At 48.3% G+C, this 19,994-nt stretch overlaps 1 protein-coding gene across 1 annotated transcript in view; it reads right to left on the reverse strand.

The window, feature by feature from the left end:
- Positions 1-6,496: 6,496 nt before the first annotated feature.
- LOC139231823 (protein FAM13A-like) overlaps positions 6,497-19,994 on the reverse strand; it is a 143,830-nt gene continuing 130,332 nt past the window's right edge. Inside the window, exons 6-7 of the mRNA XM_070862535.1 lie at positions 8,699-8,874; positions 6,497-6,659 (exon numbers count right to left, since the gene is read on the reverse strand). Coding sequence (XP_070718636.1) covers positions 6,497-6,659; positions 8,699-8,874 — 339 coding nt within the window. The remainder of the gene's footprint in view (positions 6,660-8,698; positions 8,875-19,994) is intronic.

A 19,994-nucleotide genomic window follows, 5' to 3' on the forward strand; every position in this document is an offset into this window, starting at 1 on the left:
AGATAGCCATCCGTGGCTAACTATAGAAATAAAGGACGGTATTCAATTAAAAAGAAGTAGAAAGAAATCAAAAGATGACATCACAGCCAAGGGGGTAAGTGATTGGCTGGTGATTGGTAAGTAGTTTTTCATCTTTTCTTTATCAGTAAGTAACCTTTTAGCATTGTTGTTGCCAATTTAAGTTTATCTAGGGGTTAAGTCATGGTAGGAGAGCTCGGACATAGGTTATGCTCCTCCTGTACTATGTGGGAAGTCAGGGACTCTTCCAGTGTCCCTGATGACTACATGTGCGGGAAGTGTATCCGGCTGCAGCTCCTGACGGACCGCATTGCGGCACTGGAGCTGCAGGTGTATTCACTCTGGAGCATGCACGATGCTGAGAATGACGTGAATAGCACGTTCAGTGAGTTGGTCTTACCGCAGGTAAAGGGTACACAGCCAGATAGGAAATGGGTAACCAACAGGAAGAGCAGTGCAAGGAAGGTAGTGCAGGGGTCTCCTGCGGTCACCCCCTGCAAAACAGATACACTGCTTTGGGTACTGTTGGGGGGGATGACTCATCAGGGGAGGGCAGCTGCAACCAAGTTCATGGCACCGTCGGTGGCTCTGCTGCACAGGAGGGCAGGAAAAAGAGTGGGAGAGCTATAGTGATAGGGGATTCTATTGTAAGGGGAATAGAGAGATGTTTCTACGGCCGCAACCGAGTCTCCAGGATGGTATGTTGCCTCCCTGGTGCAAGAGTCAAGGATGTCTCGGAGCGGGTGCAGGGCATTCTGAAAAGGGATGGTGAACAGCCAGTTGTCGTGGTGCATATAGGTACCAACGATATAGGTAAAAAACGGGATGAGGTCCTACAAGACGAATTTAGGGAGCTAGGAGCTAAATTAAAAAGTAGGACCTCAAAAGTAGTAATCTCAGGATTGCTACCAGTGCCACCTGCTAGTCAAGAGTAGGAATTGCAGGAGAGCTCAGATGAATACGTGGCTTGAGGAATGGTGCAAGGGGGAGGGATTCAAATTCCTGGAACATTGGAACCGGTTCTGGGGAGGTGAGACCAATACAAACTGGACAGTCTGCACCTGGGCAGGACCGGAACCAATGTCCTAGGGGGAGTGTGTGCTGGTGCTGTTGGGGAGGAATTAAACTAATATGGCAGGGGGATGGGAACCTATGCAGGGAGACAGAGGGAAGTAGAATTTAGAAGTAGCAGGCAGAAGCAAAAGATAGAAAGAAGAAAAGTAAAAGTGGAGGGCAGAGAAACCGAAGGCAAAAAACAAAAAGGGCCAATGTACAGCAAAATTCTAAAGGGACAAAGTGTGTTCGAAAGACAAGCCTGAAGGCTCTGTGCCTCAATGTGAGGAGTATTCAGAATAAGGTAGACGAACTAACTGCGAAGATAGCAGTTAACGAACGGGTAAGATGTAATTGGCATCACGGAGACATGGCTCCAGGGTGACCAAGGCTGGGAAATCAACATCCAGGAGTATTCAACATTTAGGAAGGATAGACAGAAAGGAAAAGGAGGCAGTGTGGCATTGCTGGTTAAAGAGGAAATTAATGCAATAGTAAGAAAGGACATTAGCTTCGATGGTGTGGAATCGGTATGGGTGGAGCTATGGAATATCAAGGGGCAGAAAACGCTAGTGGGAATTGTGTACAGACCACCAAACAGTAGTAGTAAGGTTGGGGACAGCATCAAACAAGAAATTAGGGATGCATGCAATAAAGGTACAGCAGTTATCATGGGTGACTTTAATCTACATATTGATTGGGCTAACCAAACTGGTAGCAATGCGGTGGAGGAGGATTTCCTGGAGTGTATTAGGGATGGTTTTCTAGACCAATATGTCGAGGAACCAACCAGGGAGCTAGCCATCCTAGACTGGGTGATGTGTAATGAGAAAGGACTAATTAGCAATCTTGATGTGCGAGACCCCTTGGGGAAGAGTGACCTTACATGGTAGAATTCTTTATTAGGATGGAGAATGACACAGTTAATTCAGAAACTAGGGTTCTGAACTTAAGGAAAGGTAACTTCGATGGTTTGAGGCGTGAATTGGCTAGAATAGACTGGCAAATGATACTTAAAGGGTTGACGGTGGATAGGCAATGGCAAACATTTAAAGATCACATGGATGAACTTCAGCAATTGTACATCCCTGTCTGGAGTAAAAGTAAAACGGGGAAGGTGGCTCAACCGTGGCTAACAAGGGAAATTAAGGACAGTGTTAAATCCAAGGAAGAGGCATATAAATTGGCCAGAAAAAGCTGCAAGCCTGAGGACTGGAAGAAATTTAGAATTCAGCAGAGGAGGACTAAGGGTTTAATTAAGAGGGGGAAAATAGAGTATGAGAAGAAGCTTGCCGGGAACATAAAAATTGACGGCAAAAGCTTCTATAAATATGTGAAGAGAAAAAGATTAGTGAAGACAAATGTAGGTCCCTTGCAGTCGGATTCAGGTGAATTTATAATGGGGAACAAAGAAATGGCAGACCAGTTGAACAAATACTTTGGTTCTGTCTTCACGAAGGAAGAACAAATAACCTTCTGGAAGTACGAGGGAACCAAGGGTCTAGTGAGAAGGAGGAACTGAAGAATATCCTTATTAGGCGGGAAATTGTGTGAAGGAAATTGATGGGATTGAAAGCCGGTAAATCCCCGGGGCCTGATAGTCTGCATCCCAGAGTACTTAAGGAAGTGGCCCTAGAAATAGTGGATGCATTGGTGATCATTTTCCAACAGTCTATCGACTCTGGATCAGTTCCTATGGACTGGAGGGTAGCTAATGTAACACCACTTTTTAAAAAGGGAGGGAGAGAGAAAACAGGTAATTATAGACCGGTTAGCCTGACATCAGTGGTGGGGAAAATGTTGGAATCAATTATTAAGGATGAAATAGCAGCGTATTTGGAAAGCAGTGACAGGATCGGTCCAAGTCAGCATGGATTTATGAAGGGGAAATCATACTTGACAAATCTTCTGGAATTTTTTGAGGATGTAACTAGTAGAGTGGATAAGGGAGAACCAGTGGATGTGGTGTATTTGGACTTTCAAAAGGCTTTTGACAAGTTCCACACAAGAGATTGGTGTGCAAAATCAAAGCACATGGTATTGGGGGTAATATACTGACATGGATAGAGAACTGGTTGACAGACAGGAAGCAGAGAGTCGGGATAAACAGGTCCTTTTCAGAATGGCAGGCAGTGACTAGTGGAGTGCCGCAGGCTCAGTGCTGGGACCCCAGCTATTTACAATATACATCAATGATTTGGATGAAGGAATTGAGTGTAATACCTCCAAGTTTGCAGATGACACTAAACTGGGTGGCGTTGTGAGCTATGAGGAGGATGCTAAGGGGCTGCAGGGTGACTTGGACAGGTTAGGTGAGTGGGCAAATACATGGCAGATGCAGTATAATGTGAATAAATGTGAGGTTATCCATGTTGGGGGCAAAAATGCGAAGACAGAATATTATCTGAACGGTGGCAGAACCGGGAGCCAATGCAGGTCAGTGAGCACAGGGGCGATGGGAGGAGGAGGTTGTCGAGATCAAAGTTGCAAGGCTGTGGAGGGATTTAAAGTTGAGGATTTGAAATTGAACGCTTTGTGTAACTGGGAGCCAATGTAGGTTAGTGAGGGCGTGGGTGATGGACAAGCTGGACTGAATGGAGGAGACGATGATAGAGGCTAGGTGGACCAGATGGAGTTGAAGGAGAGAGGAGCCTGACGACGACCAGAATTAATGTCACAGCCAGAAAAAATATTGGGCTGGATTTTCCGGTCCTTTGCGCCCCGGGTGTTGCCTCGGAGTGGCGTGAGGTCTCCAGTACCCCGCCGCGATCCTCCGGTCTGGTTTTGCCGCGGCGCTGAGCGGCACCGCGTGGAAGGGCTGCGCCCGGTGTGCAACACCCCTGGTTGTGACACCGGCGCGAATTTGAGCTCCGGCCCGACTCGTCCGCCCGGAAGTGCGCCCACAATGACCACCTGGGAAATCAGGCCGGTCCAGCCTTGCCGGCGGCGTAGAGTATGGTAAAGTGCGATAAAAGTAAGTGCAAGTGTTTGTTCTTTAAATTTTTTGTGTGATTTGAGTTGCGGTGGCGAAGGCAATGTATTCGGAATGGTTTTTTTGAAGGCTTTTTTTCGCCCGCCCTCTCTCGGAGCGCTCCCGGCCCGGCTCTTTAGCTCAGGAGTTTCCCATCCCAGCGCCACGAGAGAGGTGTACAACTCCTCCCTTAGCGCTGCACCCCCTGACGCAAGGCCCAAACTTCCCGGCTGAGGCGCAAACTATTCCCGGCCGCTAACTTTCCCACCGCGCCGCCATTATCGCCCCGAAAACAGTAAAGCCGAAATTCCAGCCCATTATTCTGAGATTTCAAGTATGAAAATGAATATTCCCCACTGATAATGGAGTTCATTCGTTTCCTACGAACCCACCATGTCCACGTTGCAACAACAGATTGTTTGTTTTTCCCTGTCTGTGTGTCTTATCTTTTTGCTTAATGACCGAAAAAGGATTTAGGAAAAACGTAAAATGAAAAACAGATTAGTTGATATTTAATACCTTCACAAACACAAATCTACTGATGCAAAAACCTTTCTCGGACAGCACTGTTCTATATTTAGTCCTGTACTATATTTGTCGATGGTTCAGTCAACAGATTCACTTCGGCACGTCTTTCTATCAACAACTTTCATCGAACTGTTATATACAGAATAAGCATCATCTTAACCAAAAGCCAAGTGCTCCAAAGGTTGGGCAGTGTGGGAGTGATCTTACCTGTTTCTGATGTTGCAAAGGAACTGAGAATATAATTGAGGGACTGTTGTATGCTCGATTCAATTATAATTATTTGTTAGCCTCTATTGCAAAGGGGTTGGAATATAAGGGGGCGAAATTCGGCTCCGCCCCATTTGCGGGCGGTATCAGATGCAAGGCAGGACTTGGAACTATATTGGGAGACACTAACAGGGTGTAAATGACACAAATTTCTCCCCCAAAGAGTAAGGAAGTCTTGCTGCAATTATATAGGGTTTTGGTGAGACCACACTTGTAGTGCTGTGTACAGTCTTGGTCTCCTTATCTAAGGAAGGATACACTTGCTTTAAAGGGGTTGCAACAAAGGCTGACCACATTGATTCCTGGGATGAGAGGGTTGTCCTACAAGGAGGGATTGAATAGAATGGGCCTATATTCTCTGGAGTTTAGAAGAATGAGAGGTGATCTCATTGAAACGTATAGAATTTTTATAGGGCTTGACAGGGTAGATGCTGAGAGGCTGTTTCCCCTGGCTGGAGAGTCTAGAACGATGGAACATTTAAAAAAAATTTGTTCCTGGGATCTGGGCGTCGCTGGCAAGGCCGGCATTTATTGCCCATCCCTAATTGCCCTTGAGAAGGAGGTGGTGAGCCGTCTTCTTGAACCGCTGCAGTCCGTGTGATGAAGGTGCTCCCACAGTGCTGTTCGGGAAGGAGTTCCAGGATTTTGACCCAGCGACGATGAAGGAACGGTGATATATTTCCAAGTCAGGATGGTGTGTGACTTGGAGGGGAATGTGGAGGTGGTGGTGTTCCCATGCTGCCCTTGTCCTTCTCGGTGGTAGAGGCCGTGGGTTTGGGAGGTCCTATCGACATAGTCTCGGGAGAAGGGGTCGGCCATTTAAGACGGAGATGAGGAGGAGTTTCTTCACTCAAAGGTTTTGTGAATCTTTGGAACTCTCTGTCCCAGAAGCCACCATAAGACTCACTCAAGGTGGCTGAGTCTGAGCAAGCCAAAACCCTTAACCCATTCAATAGTCTCAGTTGGCAATAGCTTCCAGTTCGTTGGCAGGAGTCACTCCGTTTATTAAGTGGCAGCCATCTCCCAATCACCTTTGTCTAATCTTGTTTATCTCAGCACGCATTGGGTGGCCTATTTAATAATCCTAAACAACTGACATTTACAGTGCCTGGATAACTGTGTACTGGGTTACCAGCTCCGGTGTCAACAGCCTCGGTGCAAACAGATTCGGACCCCTGTGTAACGGCAGCTAGTCTCGTAGCAGATGATTACGTTCGCCCTTAAAGCTGGATTCTTGAGGGTATCACATTGCTGTTGAGCCTGAGCCAGGAGAGAGGAGTGAGTGCAGGGGGGGAGGGGGAGCCCGGGCAGGTGCGCTGTGTTGTGTGAAGTCAGTGCAACATATTTCCCCTGGCTGGGAAGTCTAGAACAAGGGGTCACAGTCTCAGGATAAGGGGTAGAAAATTTAGGACCGAAACGAGGAATTTTTTCACTCAGAGGGTGGTGAACCTGTGGAATTCTCTACCACAGCTGGAGGCCAAGTCACTGAATATATTTAAGAGGGAGATAGATAGATTTCTAGACACAAAAGACATCAAGCGGTATGGGGAAAAAGCGGGAATGTGGTGTTGAGATAGAGGATCAGCCATTGAATGGCGGTGCAGGCTCGAAGGGCCGAATGGCCTACTACTGCTCCTATTTTCTGTGTTTCTATGTTTCTTAAGTTACTGGAGCGCAGTCACTGACCCGCTTCTGAACAACGGGCGGCAGAAGCTCGCTCCTGCTGCAGTAAACAAGGCCGTCCGCCACTTTCGGCGGACGAAGGCCATAGCAGACGCACGCTGCCTGCCGACCTGGGCCCGGCGGGAGCAGCAGGGCGAGTCTGAACAATTAAGTGGGCACTTTTACCGCTGACACACACCAGCCGTGCGCTGCAGACAACCGCTGTGACAAGTCGGTGCAGTTAAGAGTCTGAACACTCGGAATGCCGTTCTATTTTGGGCTTTCAGCTGTTGAGGAGCCTTTCACGTTACTGCAATCGCATTAATAGTCAAGCACTCACGTTCCGCTCCTTCCACTGTGAATAGTTAAGTATCAGACAGTTGCTGCCACCTGGAAAGGTGTGGACAAATGCAGTGACAGGCACAGGGTGTGTACATGCAACCGTGATTTGAAATAAGGCAGCAATCAGCAAGCCTCAACTTGCCCTTGGCTAGGTCAGTACAGTACAGTGCCTTTGCAAATAAACTTATGCAAGTTTAGTTAGAAAGTGCATCCCAGAGAGAGGGGTGGGAGTGATGGGCGACCTTAAAACAGCTGGGGAGTCAGTGTGGAGCCAAAGTGCAACAACAACTTTGTGTTCATGTAGCACCCTCCATGTAAAAGAATGTCCCACAAATGGAAACAGATAGGAGAGTGGGCGCCAAGCCATGGAGGCAGACGTTAGCCAGGCTTCGCAGTGCCAGCTGTGGCTCAGTGGGTAGCATGCTTGCCTCTGAGTCTAATAGGTAGTGTGGTTCAAGTCCCACGTCAGGGACTTAAACACATAAATCTAGGCTGACACTCCCAGTGCAGTGCTGAGAGAGTGCTGCACTGTCGGAGGTGCTGTCTTTCGGATGAGATGTTAATCTGAGGCCCCTGTCTGCTCTCTCAGGTGTATGTAAAAGATCCCATGGTACTATTTTGAAGAAGAACAGGGGGAGTTATCCCCAGTGTCCTGGCCAATATTTATCCCTCAATCAATGTAGCAAAAACAGATTATTTGGTCATTATCACATCACTGTTTGTGGGAGCTTGCTGTGTGCAAATTGGGCTGCCGTGTTTCCCACATTACAACAGTGATTACACTTCAAAAGTATTTCATTGGCTGTAAAGCGCTTTGAGATGTTCAGTGGTCGTGAAAGGGGCTGTATAAATGCAAGTCTTGTTTTTTTTGACTGACAGCCTGGTCAATCAGGTGGGAGCTCTTTAAAAGTGGATGGAAGCATCATTTTAGAAGGGAGGTCCAGAGAATAAGGGAGTGGTGGAGTGGGGGAATTGGTCAGTGAAAAGGTGACTGGCGATGGAAAAACAATCCAAAAGTTACATCTACTCCCTCCACCACCGGCGCCCCCTGGTCGCAGTGTGTACTATCTACAGGATGCACTGCAGCAACTCGCCAAGGCTTCTTCGGCAACACCTCCCAAACCCGCGGCCTCTACCACCGAGAAGGACAAGGGCAGCACCTTCCCCTCCAAGTCACACACTATCCTGACTTGGAAATATGTCGGCCGTTCCTTCATTAAAATCCTGGAACTCCCTCCCTAACAGCATTGTGGGAGCACCTTCACCACACGGACTGCTGCGGTTCAAGAAGGCGGCTCACCACCTTCTCGAAGGCAGCTAGGGATGGGCAATAAATGCCGGCCTTGCCAGCGATGCCCACATCCTGAGAACGAATTTGAAAAAAATGTTTTGGTGTTTCATAAAGATTGCACTCATCTAAGCAAGAAAGTTCCTATGCATTACTCGGGCTATTATATATTTAGCTTGATGCACTTTCACCACAGCATTATGGAGTATGAAAAATCTGATAATGGCATGGTCATACTGAGGTGGTGTGAGGCAGTTGGCATTATGGGGCGATTCCATGATCTAGGACTACCAGAAGGGGACCAAGGACGTGGGGTGTGCATCTAGGGAAGTTGCTGGCCCACAGCTGTCGTAAGCCCAGCATGGTGGGACCACCTCCTGTATGTTGGAAGGAAGATACTCTCTCCCTGAATAGACAAATAAATCTACACTCATACACTAGGGCACTCAGAATAATTGCTGTGTCCTTTGTACTCAGAAGCCCGACAGGGTTCAAGGGTCAAACTGTACTATCTTGAACTGCACAAGTTGTCCAAAAAGACCACGGAAGACGGAGAAGTGACGGCTTACCTGCTGTTTATCTCTAGGTCCTTGATACTGGATGAAAGTTCCTCGGGCGACTCCATGTCCTCTCGGTTGCCGCTTTTGACGGGTAGCGTCTGGGTTGCTTCCGGGATTCCGCTCGAGTACTCCGGCTGAGGCACGAGGAAAGTCCCAGGGCTGCTTTCGGGCCTTGTCTTTTTGGTCTGAAACAGGGAGACAACGTTGCTTAAAACACACAAGCCACTCAGAACTGCCACGTCCTGTTGTACAGCTACAGAAAGCCCTCGATCCCAGGGCAAGGGGCAAGGTGGTCAGAAATTCCACTAGGTTCTTCAGCAAACGTCAAAGCCCTGATGATGTTGCCTCCGTGCGCTATGGTCAGTGAACAGTTCACAGCTGTTGCATTTTACACGCTGGGAAGGAGCGTTATCTGTGCAGGTTTAACTGTGGCACAGCCAGCAAACTATTTCCAGTCTATTTATAACAGTGAACATTTTGGGAGTTTCGATCCAATTTCTTGCCTGCTTGTCCCACAACTAGAACTGTAGGAAGAGGAGTAGACCATTTAGCCCCGTGGACCTGCACTGCCATTCAATCAGACCCATACCCCTTAATGCCCCTGCCTAACCAAAATCTGTCGATCTCAGTTTTGAAAGCTCCAATTGTCCCCCAGCATCCACAGCCTTCTGCGGGGAGAAAGTTCCAGATTTCCACTAACTTTTGTGTGAAAAATTTATTTCTGACTTCCCTCCTGATTTTAAATTGTGCCTTCTTGTTTGCGATTCCCCCACCAGAGGAAATAGTTTCTGTGCATCTACCCTACAGAATCCTTTGATCATTTTAAACACCGCGATTAGTACACTCCTCGATCTTCGAAAGAGTAGGTAATATAAGACAAGTTTAAGCAACCTGATCTTCATGATGTAACCCTTTAAGCCCTGGATCACTTTGGCGGTGCAAAGACTTATAATCATAAGTGGATCTGCTGTAGTATTGCTCGTGGTGAGTGGGAGGATTTGGTCTTTAACAAAAACGAATCTGCTAAGCCCCAGCAGAAACCATCCCACCTCCAGCATAGCCAGGGATGCCCCTTCATCAGCAGGGTAGCTCTCCCTCTCTCCTTCTCCATTCCCCTGTGCTCCACTGGTGTGTCCTTCCCTCTGTTTTCCCTTTCCCTACAAAGCCTTCACCTTGTTCCCTTCAACAGGGTCTCCCTCCCTCCCTCCCCTCCCCAACCAGATATCCCGCCCAGTCCCAAAAGATCTGTCTCTCCAAAAGACTATCTTGATGAGTGGGGAGGGCATTAAAACCGAGAGAGAGGTGTCCCGCAGTATGATTGGTGAACAACTTGCATTTGTATAGCGCCTTTAACTTAGCGGAATGTCTCACGGTGCCGAATAAGGGAAGCAGCAAGATAGGAAATGCCCAATGCGGAAGGAAAAAAAAAAAATCGGAGAGTATTAAAACTAGGGAGAAAGGCTTTCTGCAATGTGATTGGAGAATAAGGAAATCTAGCAAGATTGGAAATACCCAATGAAGAAGAATAAAATTGCCTGTCGGCTCATCAGTAACGGGATAGGTAACTGATGCAATGGGAGGGGTGGTGGGGGGGGGGGCATTGCATTTCCTCAGGGCTTCTCCCACTCTGCTGCTGAATGCCCGTGTAAGTTTCAGTGACAGAGCAGGGGGATTCCCGAGGATATTCACCCTCAATATCACCGCAGACATGAGAAATGTCCTTCAAATATTTTGTATAGATATACATATATTATTAGATATTTGGCCATTGATACAACATGCCTTTTCCAGTACCAGATGGGGATGAGAGCGACAGGGCAGAGAAATACAAATTATAGTTAAAGTACAGAATTACACAGGATATACGGCACAGTAACAGACCATTGGGCACAACCGGTCCATGCCGGCATTTATAAAAGAAAGTCTTGCATCTATAGGACCACCAGATGTCCCAAAGTGCTTTACAGCCAATGAAGTACTCACTGTTGCAATGTAGGAAACACGGCAGCCAATTTGAGCACAGCAAGCTCCCACAAACAGCAATGTGATAATGACCAGATAATCTGCTTCAGTGATGTTGACTGAGGGACAAATATTGGCCAGGATACCAGTGCCATGGGATCTTTTACGTTCACCAGAGAGAACAGACAGAGCCTCGGTTTAACGTCTCAATCCGAAAGACAGCACCTCCGACAGTGCAGCACTCCTTCAGCACTGCATTGGAGTGTCAGTCTTGATTTTAGTACTCAAGTCCCTTGAACCCACAACCTTCTGACTCAGAGGTGAGTGTGCTACCCACTGAGCCACAGCTGACACCACTTATGCCCCACTCGAGTCTTATTTCATCTCATTCTGTCAGCATAACCCTCTTTTCCCTTCTCCCTCATATGCTTGTCTAGCCTCCCCGTAAATGCACCCAAACTATTTGCCTTAACTACTCCCTTTGGTAGCGAGTTCCACATTCTCACTGCTCTCTGGATAAAGCAGTCTGAATTTCCTATCTGAGATCTTGGTGGCTATCTTATATTGATAGCCTCTACTTTTGCTCTTCCCCACAAGTGGAAATATTATCATCATAGGCAGTCCCTCGGAATCGAGGAAGATTTGCTTCCACTCTTAACATGAGTCCTTAGGTGACTGAACAGTCCAATACGAGAGCCACAGTCCCTGTCACAGGTGGGATAGATAGTCGTTGAGGGTAAGGGAGTGTGGGACAGATTTGCCGCACGCTTCTTCCGCTGCCTGCGCTTAATTTCTGCACGCTCTCGGTGACGAGACTCGAGGTGCTCAGCTCCCTCCCGGATGCACTTCCTCCACTTAGGGTGGTCTTTGACCAGGGACGCCCAGGTGTCGGTGGGGAAGTTGCACTTTATCAGGGAGGCTTTCAGGGTGTCCTTGTAACGTTTCCTCTGCCCACCTGGGGCTCGCTTGCCGTGAAGGAGTTCCAAGTAGGGTGCTTGCTTTGGGTCTCTTGTGTCTACTGCAGAGGGTAGCAAGTAAATATTTACCAGCAGTTCAGAGTTTAATTTTCCTTGAAGAGTCACTTCTAAAGATATTTGCATTGACAGGATCCGTGTGTGCAGCTCACAGAGATAAGGCTGACATGTTTTCCAAAAGAGTCCCCGGCGCATGTCCACTCCATTTACTTTAGGAAACCTTTATTCCAGTCTCTGTTCCCAGCATTTCCGGAATCACTTTAGAACCTTGCTCCTAGGCATTGGAACTAAGAGAGGCGCAGGTGAGGGGGTTGTGAGGCCGGACTCTGAACTCTGCCTCTCCTCCATCTTAGGAACACTCGCTCAGCTCCGATGGACGGGCCACATCGTCTGCATGCCCGATACTAGACCCCCGAAACAAGCACTCGACTCCAAGCTACGTCACGGCAAGCGAGTCCGAGGAGGGCAGAGAAAACACTTCAAGAACATGCTCAAAGCCTCCTTATAAAATGCAACAGCCCCACCGATTCTTGGGAATCCCTGGCCCAAGACCGCTCAAATTGGAAGAGAAACATCCGAGAAGGCGGCGAGCACTTTGAGTCTCTTTGCCGAGAGCACGCGGAAGCCCAGTACAAACAGCGCAAGAATCGCACGACAAATCAAACACCCCACCCACCCGTCCCTCCAACCACCGTCTACCCCACCTGTGACAGAGACTGTAGGTCCCTCATCGGACTCATCAGTCACCTTAGAACACATTTTAGTGTGGAAACAAGTCATCCTCGACTCCGGGGGGACTGTCTAAGAAGAAGAGAAGGAATAGTAGGAGGCCATTCAGCCCCTCAAGCCTGCTCCGTCGTTCAATTAGATCATGGCTGAGCTGCACCTCAACTCCATTTACACGCCTTTGATTCAAACGCCTTGACTCCCTTACCTAACCAAAATCTATCTTGATCTTGAAAGCTCCAATTGACCCAGCATCCACAGCCTTTTAGGGGAGGAGATTTCCATACACTCTTACACCGCAAACAGACCTGTTTCTCTGGACCCGTGAAGAATAAAGCCTATCGAATTAGGGTTTCCTTTCCCCCATGGCGAACTGAAGCAAGAATATTTTAAATAAAAAGAGAAAATACTGAAATAAAATACACACTCAGCGGGTGGGGCAGCATCTGTGGAGAGAGAAACCGAGTTAACGTTCCAGGTCGTTGACCCTTTGGCAGAAGTGCTTTGAAACGCTGACCCTGTTTCCAGCTCCACAGGTACTGCCTGACCTGCTGAGCATTCCCAACATTTTATTTCAGTTTGCCAGCATCCACAGTACTTTTGCTCTTGTGTTTTAAGTTCACTGCGACTCTTCAACTTATACTCAAGGTACAAGCATGTTTTCCTGCGAGCGACACCATCATTTTGTTTCACAGAGCAGTCCTTGTGAGTCAGGTCGCCAACTCTTGGGTTGGCCATGTTCCTGGAGGTCTTGTCACATGACCTCCCTCCTCCCACCACCCAACCCGGTCAAAGAGCCTTTTTTTTCTCCTAGCGCCAATATTTTTTGATCATTAATAAACAAAAGTGCTCAAAGAAAATTAATTTTTTAAAAAATAGTTTCTCACAGTTTTTAATTCCCGGATTCCCGGAGATTCCCGGACAACAATGGAGCACTGACGACCCTACTTGAGAGCTATTTCACTGCCTTTACAAATCGTGTAGCAGCACGCTGTGACGATATGAAGATTACCAGCTTAATTAACCAGCGAACAAAAATCTATCCCAACCTATGTCATCGAGCTACAGTATGAGGACGATGCATACGTCTGCGCACATTCAGAGACTGAACTCCAAGCCATCGTCAACATCTTGACTGAGGCGTACGAAAGCATGGGCCTTACACTAAACATCCGTAAGACAAAGGTCCTCCACCAACCTGACCCCGCCACACAGCACTGCTCCCCAGCCATCAAGATCCACGGCCCTGGGCAACGTGGACCACTTTCCATACCTCGGAAGCCTACTATCAGCAAGGGCAGACATCGACGACGAGGTTCAACACTTCCTCCAGTGCACCAGCGCAGCCTTCGGCCGCCTGAGGAAGAGAGTGTTCGAAGATCAGGCCCTCAAATCTGGCACCAAGCTCATGGTTTACAGGGCTGTAGTGATACCTGCCCTGCTGTATGGCTCTGAAACATGGACCATATGCAGTAGACACCTCAAATCGCTGGAGAAATACCACCAACGATGTCTCTGTAAGATTCTGCAAATCCACTGGGAGGATAGACACACCAACGTCAGTGTCCTCGATCAGGCCAACATCCCCAGCATCGAAGCACTGACCACACTCGATCAGCTCCGTTGGGCGGGTCACATTGTTCACATGCCTGACACAAGACTCCCAAAGCAAGCGTTCTACTCGGAACTCCTACACGGCAAACAAGCTGAAGGTGGGCAGAGGAAACCTTTCAAGGACACCTTCAAAGCCTCCCTGATAAAATGCAACATCCCCACCGAAACCTGGAAGTCCCTGGCCAAAGACCGCCCTAAGTGGAGGAAGAGCATCCGGGGTGGGGGATGGGGGGGTGCTGAACACCTCGAGTCTCGTCGCCGAGAGCATGCAGAAGCCAAGCGCAGGCAGCGGAAGGAGCATGCGGCAAACCGGACTCCCCACCCACCCTTTCCTTCAACCACTGTCTGTTCCACCTGTGACAGAGACTGTAATTCTCGTATTGGACTGTTCAGTCACTTGAGAACTCGCTTCTCGAGTGGAAGCAAGTCTTCCTCAATTTTGAGGGACTGTCTATGATAACCAGCTAACCAAAGTCTGTCTTGATTTTGAAAGCTCCAATTGACCCAGCATCAACAGCATTTTGAGGGGGGGAAGAGATTTCCTTGCACTTTTGCACCGCACAACAGACCCGTTTCCCTGGACGCATGAAGAATAAAGCCTATCGAATTAGGGTTTCCTTTCCCCCACAGCGAACTGAAGCAAGAATATTTTCAATAAAATACCAGCTTAATGGTTACCAGCTTAATTTTCGTCATGATACAATTATTTAAAAATCGCTATCATTCACGAAAGTCAGACAGCACAGAGGGAGTCCGTTCACCCGTTCTCTGAAAGAGCTGTCCAATTAGATCCCCTTGCCATCAACCCTGAAAATACTTCCTTTTTAAGTGCATATTCAGTTCCCTTTTTGTAAATTAATTCCTTCCACCACCCTTTCAGGCACTGGTTTCCAGATTGTAACAACTGCTGATTAAAAAAAAATTATTCTCATTTCCCCTGTGGCTTTTTTTTGCCCGTTATAATGTATTTGCTTCATGGGTTCTTTGCTTAAGAATTCATAGCAACACATTGCTATTAAGAACTAGTTGGTTTATTCGCAAAGGTTTTAACAATCACACTACACATTACCAGTTCATCCACCAGGCTCACAACCACCTGCCTCATCGTGGATCCCCTGAACCCAACTGGCTGGGGTTTTATTGAGCCTTGTGAACATCACATGACTGGCTAAGCCACTCACAACTCAACAGCTCTACAACTATTTTTAGTTGAACATAAAATCAAGTGCCCCCTCTGCAAGGGCACCAGAATGACAAATTTCAAATTACATTTTTACAATAGCTTACATCAAATTAAAATTTGGTTGCCAGGGGTGATGATGCATTACAGTCCCTCCGGCGGCCATCTCTCACAGAAGGCCGCGAGCGTACCAGTGGATTGAGTAATATTCGAACGACCACTGTGGGAATCGAACCCACTACCTTGGCGTTATTAGCACCACGTTATAACCAACTGCACTTTGACAGCTCTACAACCCTGTGAGCATTCTCACAGCTGCATACATTGCACCCATTATCTTAAGTCTGTGTCCTCTGATTACAGGATCTCTTTGCCAGTGGAAAACAGTTTCTTCCCATTGAAAAACATTTGTCAGCCCTCAAAGGAATTAAGAGTGCTGATATGATCAAGAGACTACCTTTGCTTCCTGTGCCAGGGCTGTGTCCACAACTCAGCCTTAAGGGCAGACGAGGACCTCTGGGTGAGAGCCCGGGAACACCGGCCAGCTCCTTAATCTGACACAGCGCTGGGCAAGCTCGGTAATAGTTCCACACGGCAACTACGGTGCACATCCAACTGAACGCAGGCAAACTAAACGCTTTGCCAGCTGGCCTGCCCACTCTATATTTGTTCCATTAACAGCCCATTGTATTTGAAAGGCGCAGTAACCTTGTTTACATTTAAGCTGCGCTCATTCCACTCAGCATTTTCTGTTGTTCGTATCCGGCCAGCGTCAGGGGGGGGGGGGGGGGAAACATAAAGTACAAAACAAATCAGGACAGTTAGAGCAAAGTTTGTGCTGTTTGATTAGAATGCATTCAGCGTATCGCTTCCTTAAATGCACAATAACAATTGTGTGGTCGTAAGATTATGGGGGACGATTCTTCCTGAAACAGCAGCTTGCCAACTGCAAATGAGGCTGCTTAAGTTTCACTTTAATGATTAATAATAATTGACAGTGGCAGGCACGTCACAGACTGTACGGTGGTGGGGGGGGCGGGGGGAAGAAAGTCGACTTGTGTCCCCGCTCGATTTTGGGGCGGGTTGTGAAATGGATTGCCAATTCGCTGTCACCCGCTCCGCGCCGCTGCCCGACTCGAATTTCGCGAATGTAGGAAGCGTGACGGCCGACTTGCTGCACAAACAGCAATGTGCTGATCATCTGCGGGAAGGTGGAACGGAGGTAGAAGATCAGTCACGATCTTACCGAGTGGCTCGAGGGGCTGAATGGTCTACTCCTGCTCCTCTTTCATATGTTCTTAAGGTGTTGGTTGAGGGATAAATATTGGCCAGGACACTAGGAGAACTCCCCTGCTCTTCCCTTTGCCGGGGATTCTTCTCTGTCCACCTGAGAGGGCAGACGGGGCCTCAGCTTAACGTCTCACTCAAAGGGCGGCACCTCCGACAGTGTGGGTGTGCTGAGCCAAGGCTCGAACCACTCCTCGTCGGTGACATTTCAAAATGCACAGCATTGCCAAAAGTTCTGTTATTTAATGGTGATGGGGATACACCCAAAATATCTTTTATCTTTTCAGATGGTGACAGGCCTGCTGTGTAATTCCAGTATTTTTCCTTTGAGAATTACAACAGTGACTGCACTTCAAAAATGTACTTCATTGGCTGTAAAGCACTTTGGGACGTCCTGAGGTATTGAAAGGCGCTATATAAATGCAAGTTCTTTCTATTTGGATTTAGCAATAGACATGTTTAAGTGTATTAACTGTCCCATTCGATCCACCTTTACAAACACTGATCTATTGGTTATATATTTTATTGAATAACAAGTAGCAAGAGGAGGAAGACAGCAGTCTAAATCTTCCAGGCGCCCTGATTGGATAGCATCACTTTAGGTGCAGTATTCACCTTTTAACTGGTGGTTTGGTGACCAAGGGAGGTGCCGACAAGAGAGCTGTCAAACACGGCACTAGTATGGAACTAGGAAATAACGGAGAAAATACGACAAAACAGGCCTTGCACAGGAGGATTATCACCACCAACAACCATGAAGAAATTGGGAACATAATCAACTTAAAGATGTTTTGCCATTGGTCACCAAGATGTCTCCCGTACTGTGACTAAGTGAGTTGTTGTGCTGGACCGCAGCCTCCTGCAGCAGCGCCATCTGCTGCAGTGGCCATGTAATTATCGGTGTTGCAAGCATCAGCCAGTGGCTCGGTGGGCCACTGCAGGGCTCATGTATGGCTCAGAGACATGGACCATATACAGTAGACATCTCAAATTGCTGGAGATATATCGCCAACGATGTCTCCTGCAAATCCCCTGGGAGGACAGATGCACCAACTTCAGTGTTCTCGCTCAGGCCAACATCCCCAGCATCGAAGCACTGACCACACTCCACCAGCTCCGTTGGACGGGCCACATTGTCCGCATGCTCGACACAAGACTACCAAAGCAAGCGCTCTACTCGGAACTCCTACACGACAAGCGAGCCCCAGGAGGGCAGAGGAAACATTTCAAGGACACCCTCAAAGCCTCCTTGATAAAATGCAACATCCCCACTGATACCTGGGAATCCCTGGCCAAAGACCGCCCTAAGTGGAGGAAGAGCATCCGGGAGGGTGCTGAGCATCTCGAGTCTCGTCGTCGAGAGCATGCAGAAAGCAAGCGCAGACAGCGGAAGGAGCGTGCGGCAAACCAGATTCCCCACCCACCCTTACCTTCAATGACTGTCTGTCCCACTTGTGACAGAGACTGTGGTTCCTGTATTGGACTGTTCAGTCACGTAAGAACTCACTTTTAGAGTGGAAGCAAGTCTTCCTCGATTTCGAGGGACTGCTTATGACTGGGCAGCACCCTCACCTCTGAGTCGGAAGGTTGTGGGTTCAAGTCCCACTCCAGGGACTTGAGCACAAAAATCTAGGCTGACACTCCAGTGCAGGGCTGAGGGAGTGCTCCATTCTTCGGATGGGGCATTAAACCGAGGCCCTGTCTGCTCTCTTAGGTGGACATAAAAGATCCCAGGGCACTATTTTGAAGAAGAGCAGGGGAGTTTATTCTTGGTGTCTTGGCCAATATTAAGCTCTCAATCAACATCACTAAAAACAGATTATCTGAGTCATTATCACATTGCTGTGTGTGGGAGCTTGCTGTGCGCAAATTGTCTGCCGTGTTTCCTAAATTACAACAGTGACTACACTCCAAAAGTACTTCATTGGCTGTAAAGTGCTTCGGCACATCTGGTGGTCGGTGAAAGGCGCTATATAAATGCAAGCCTGTCTTTCTTTTTCTTTTTGCCTATACAGTGTCCATTGTGAGAAATGAGAGCTGATGAGTCAGCGAGGAGCATTCTGTTATGTTTGACAATACGCTCTCCATGTTTTGCCAATACAACGGCTGACTTCTCTTTGATGACATGAGCACACATGGTCTTCCTGTACTTCAGAAATCCAGCTCTGACACATCATTTTCTTTTCCAGCGGGGTTAGGACAAAGAATAAACAGGAAGCAAGAAAAACCAAAACACCGCAGATGCTGAAGATCTGAAGCGGAAAACTCAGCAGATTCAGCCAGCGCCCGTCAAGGAAACGCGAGTCAGTTGACATTTCAAAGATTAAACCCTTCCGCAGAATTGAAAGATCTTGCGGGTGAACAGCACAAAGAGAAAGGGGAAAAAAAAGACTTACATTTATATAGCGCCTTTCACAACCACCGGTCGTCTCAAAGTGCTTTACAGCCAATGAAGTACTTTTGGAATGTAGTCACTGTTGTAATAAAGGAAACACGGCAGCCAATTTGCGCACAGCAAGCTCCCACAAACAGCAATGTGATAATGGCCAGATAATCTGTTTTTCTTTTTGTTATGTTGATTGAGGGATAAATATTGGTCAGGACACTGGGGATAACTCCCCTGCTCTTCTTCGAAATAGCACCATGGGATCTTTTATTTCCACCTGAGAGGGCAGACGGGACCTCGGTTTAACGTTTCATCCAAAAGACAGCACCTCCGACAGTGCAGCACTCCCTCAGCAACGCACTGGAGAGTCAGCCTAGATTTTGTGCTCAAGTCTCTGGAGTGGGACTCGAATCCACAACCTTCTAGATGAGAGGCAAGAGTGCTACCCACTGACCACAGCTGACACACACATGCCCACACGCACGCATGCACAAGCACCCATGCACACACGCGCACGCACACACACACACGCACACTCATGCACAAACGCACACACGCACACACACACACTCATGCACACATGCGCACACACGCGCACATACACACACACACACACACACACACACACACACACAATGACTTGCAAAGTCCCAAGGTGGGCATCAGGAAATGGTCAGCAGGCAAAAGCGACACAACTAATTTTAGTGCTTTGCTCGGAGAATGGCCAAGGGGCTGGTAAGTAGAGGGCAATCCACGTGCTTGACAGAGACTCTGCTGTTGAATGGGGCCAGTGGCCGGGGGGAGGCCCGAACATCACTGGTGGAGTGAAGGCCGAAAAGTCGCCAAAGGGATGGAGGCCCAAACGTCGCCGGAGGGATGGAGGCCCAAACGTCGCCGGAGGGATGGAGGCCCAAACGTCGCCGGAGGGATGGAGGCCCAAACGTCGCCGGAGGGATGGAGGCCCAAACGTCGCCGGAGGGATGGAGGCCCAAACGTCGCCGGAGGGATGGAGGCCCAAACGTCGCCGGAGGGATGGAGGCCCAAACGTCGCTGGAGGGATGGAGGCCCAAACGTCGCTGGAGGGATGGAGGCCCAAACGTCGCCGGAGGGATGGAGGCCCAAACGTCGCCGGAGGAATGGAGGCTTGAACGTCGCTGGAGGGATGGAGGCCCGAAC

This window comes from Pristiophorus japonicus, chromosome 2 (assembly GCF_044704955.1).
Source record: "Pristiophorus japonicus isolate sPriJap1 chromosome 2, sPriJap1.hap1, whole genome shotgun sequence".
Lineage (NCBI taxonomy): Eukaryota > Metazoa > Chordata > Chondrichthyes > Pristiophoridae > Pristiophorus > Pristiophorus japonicus.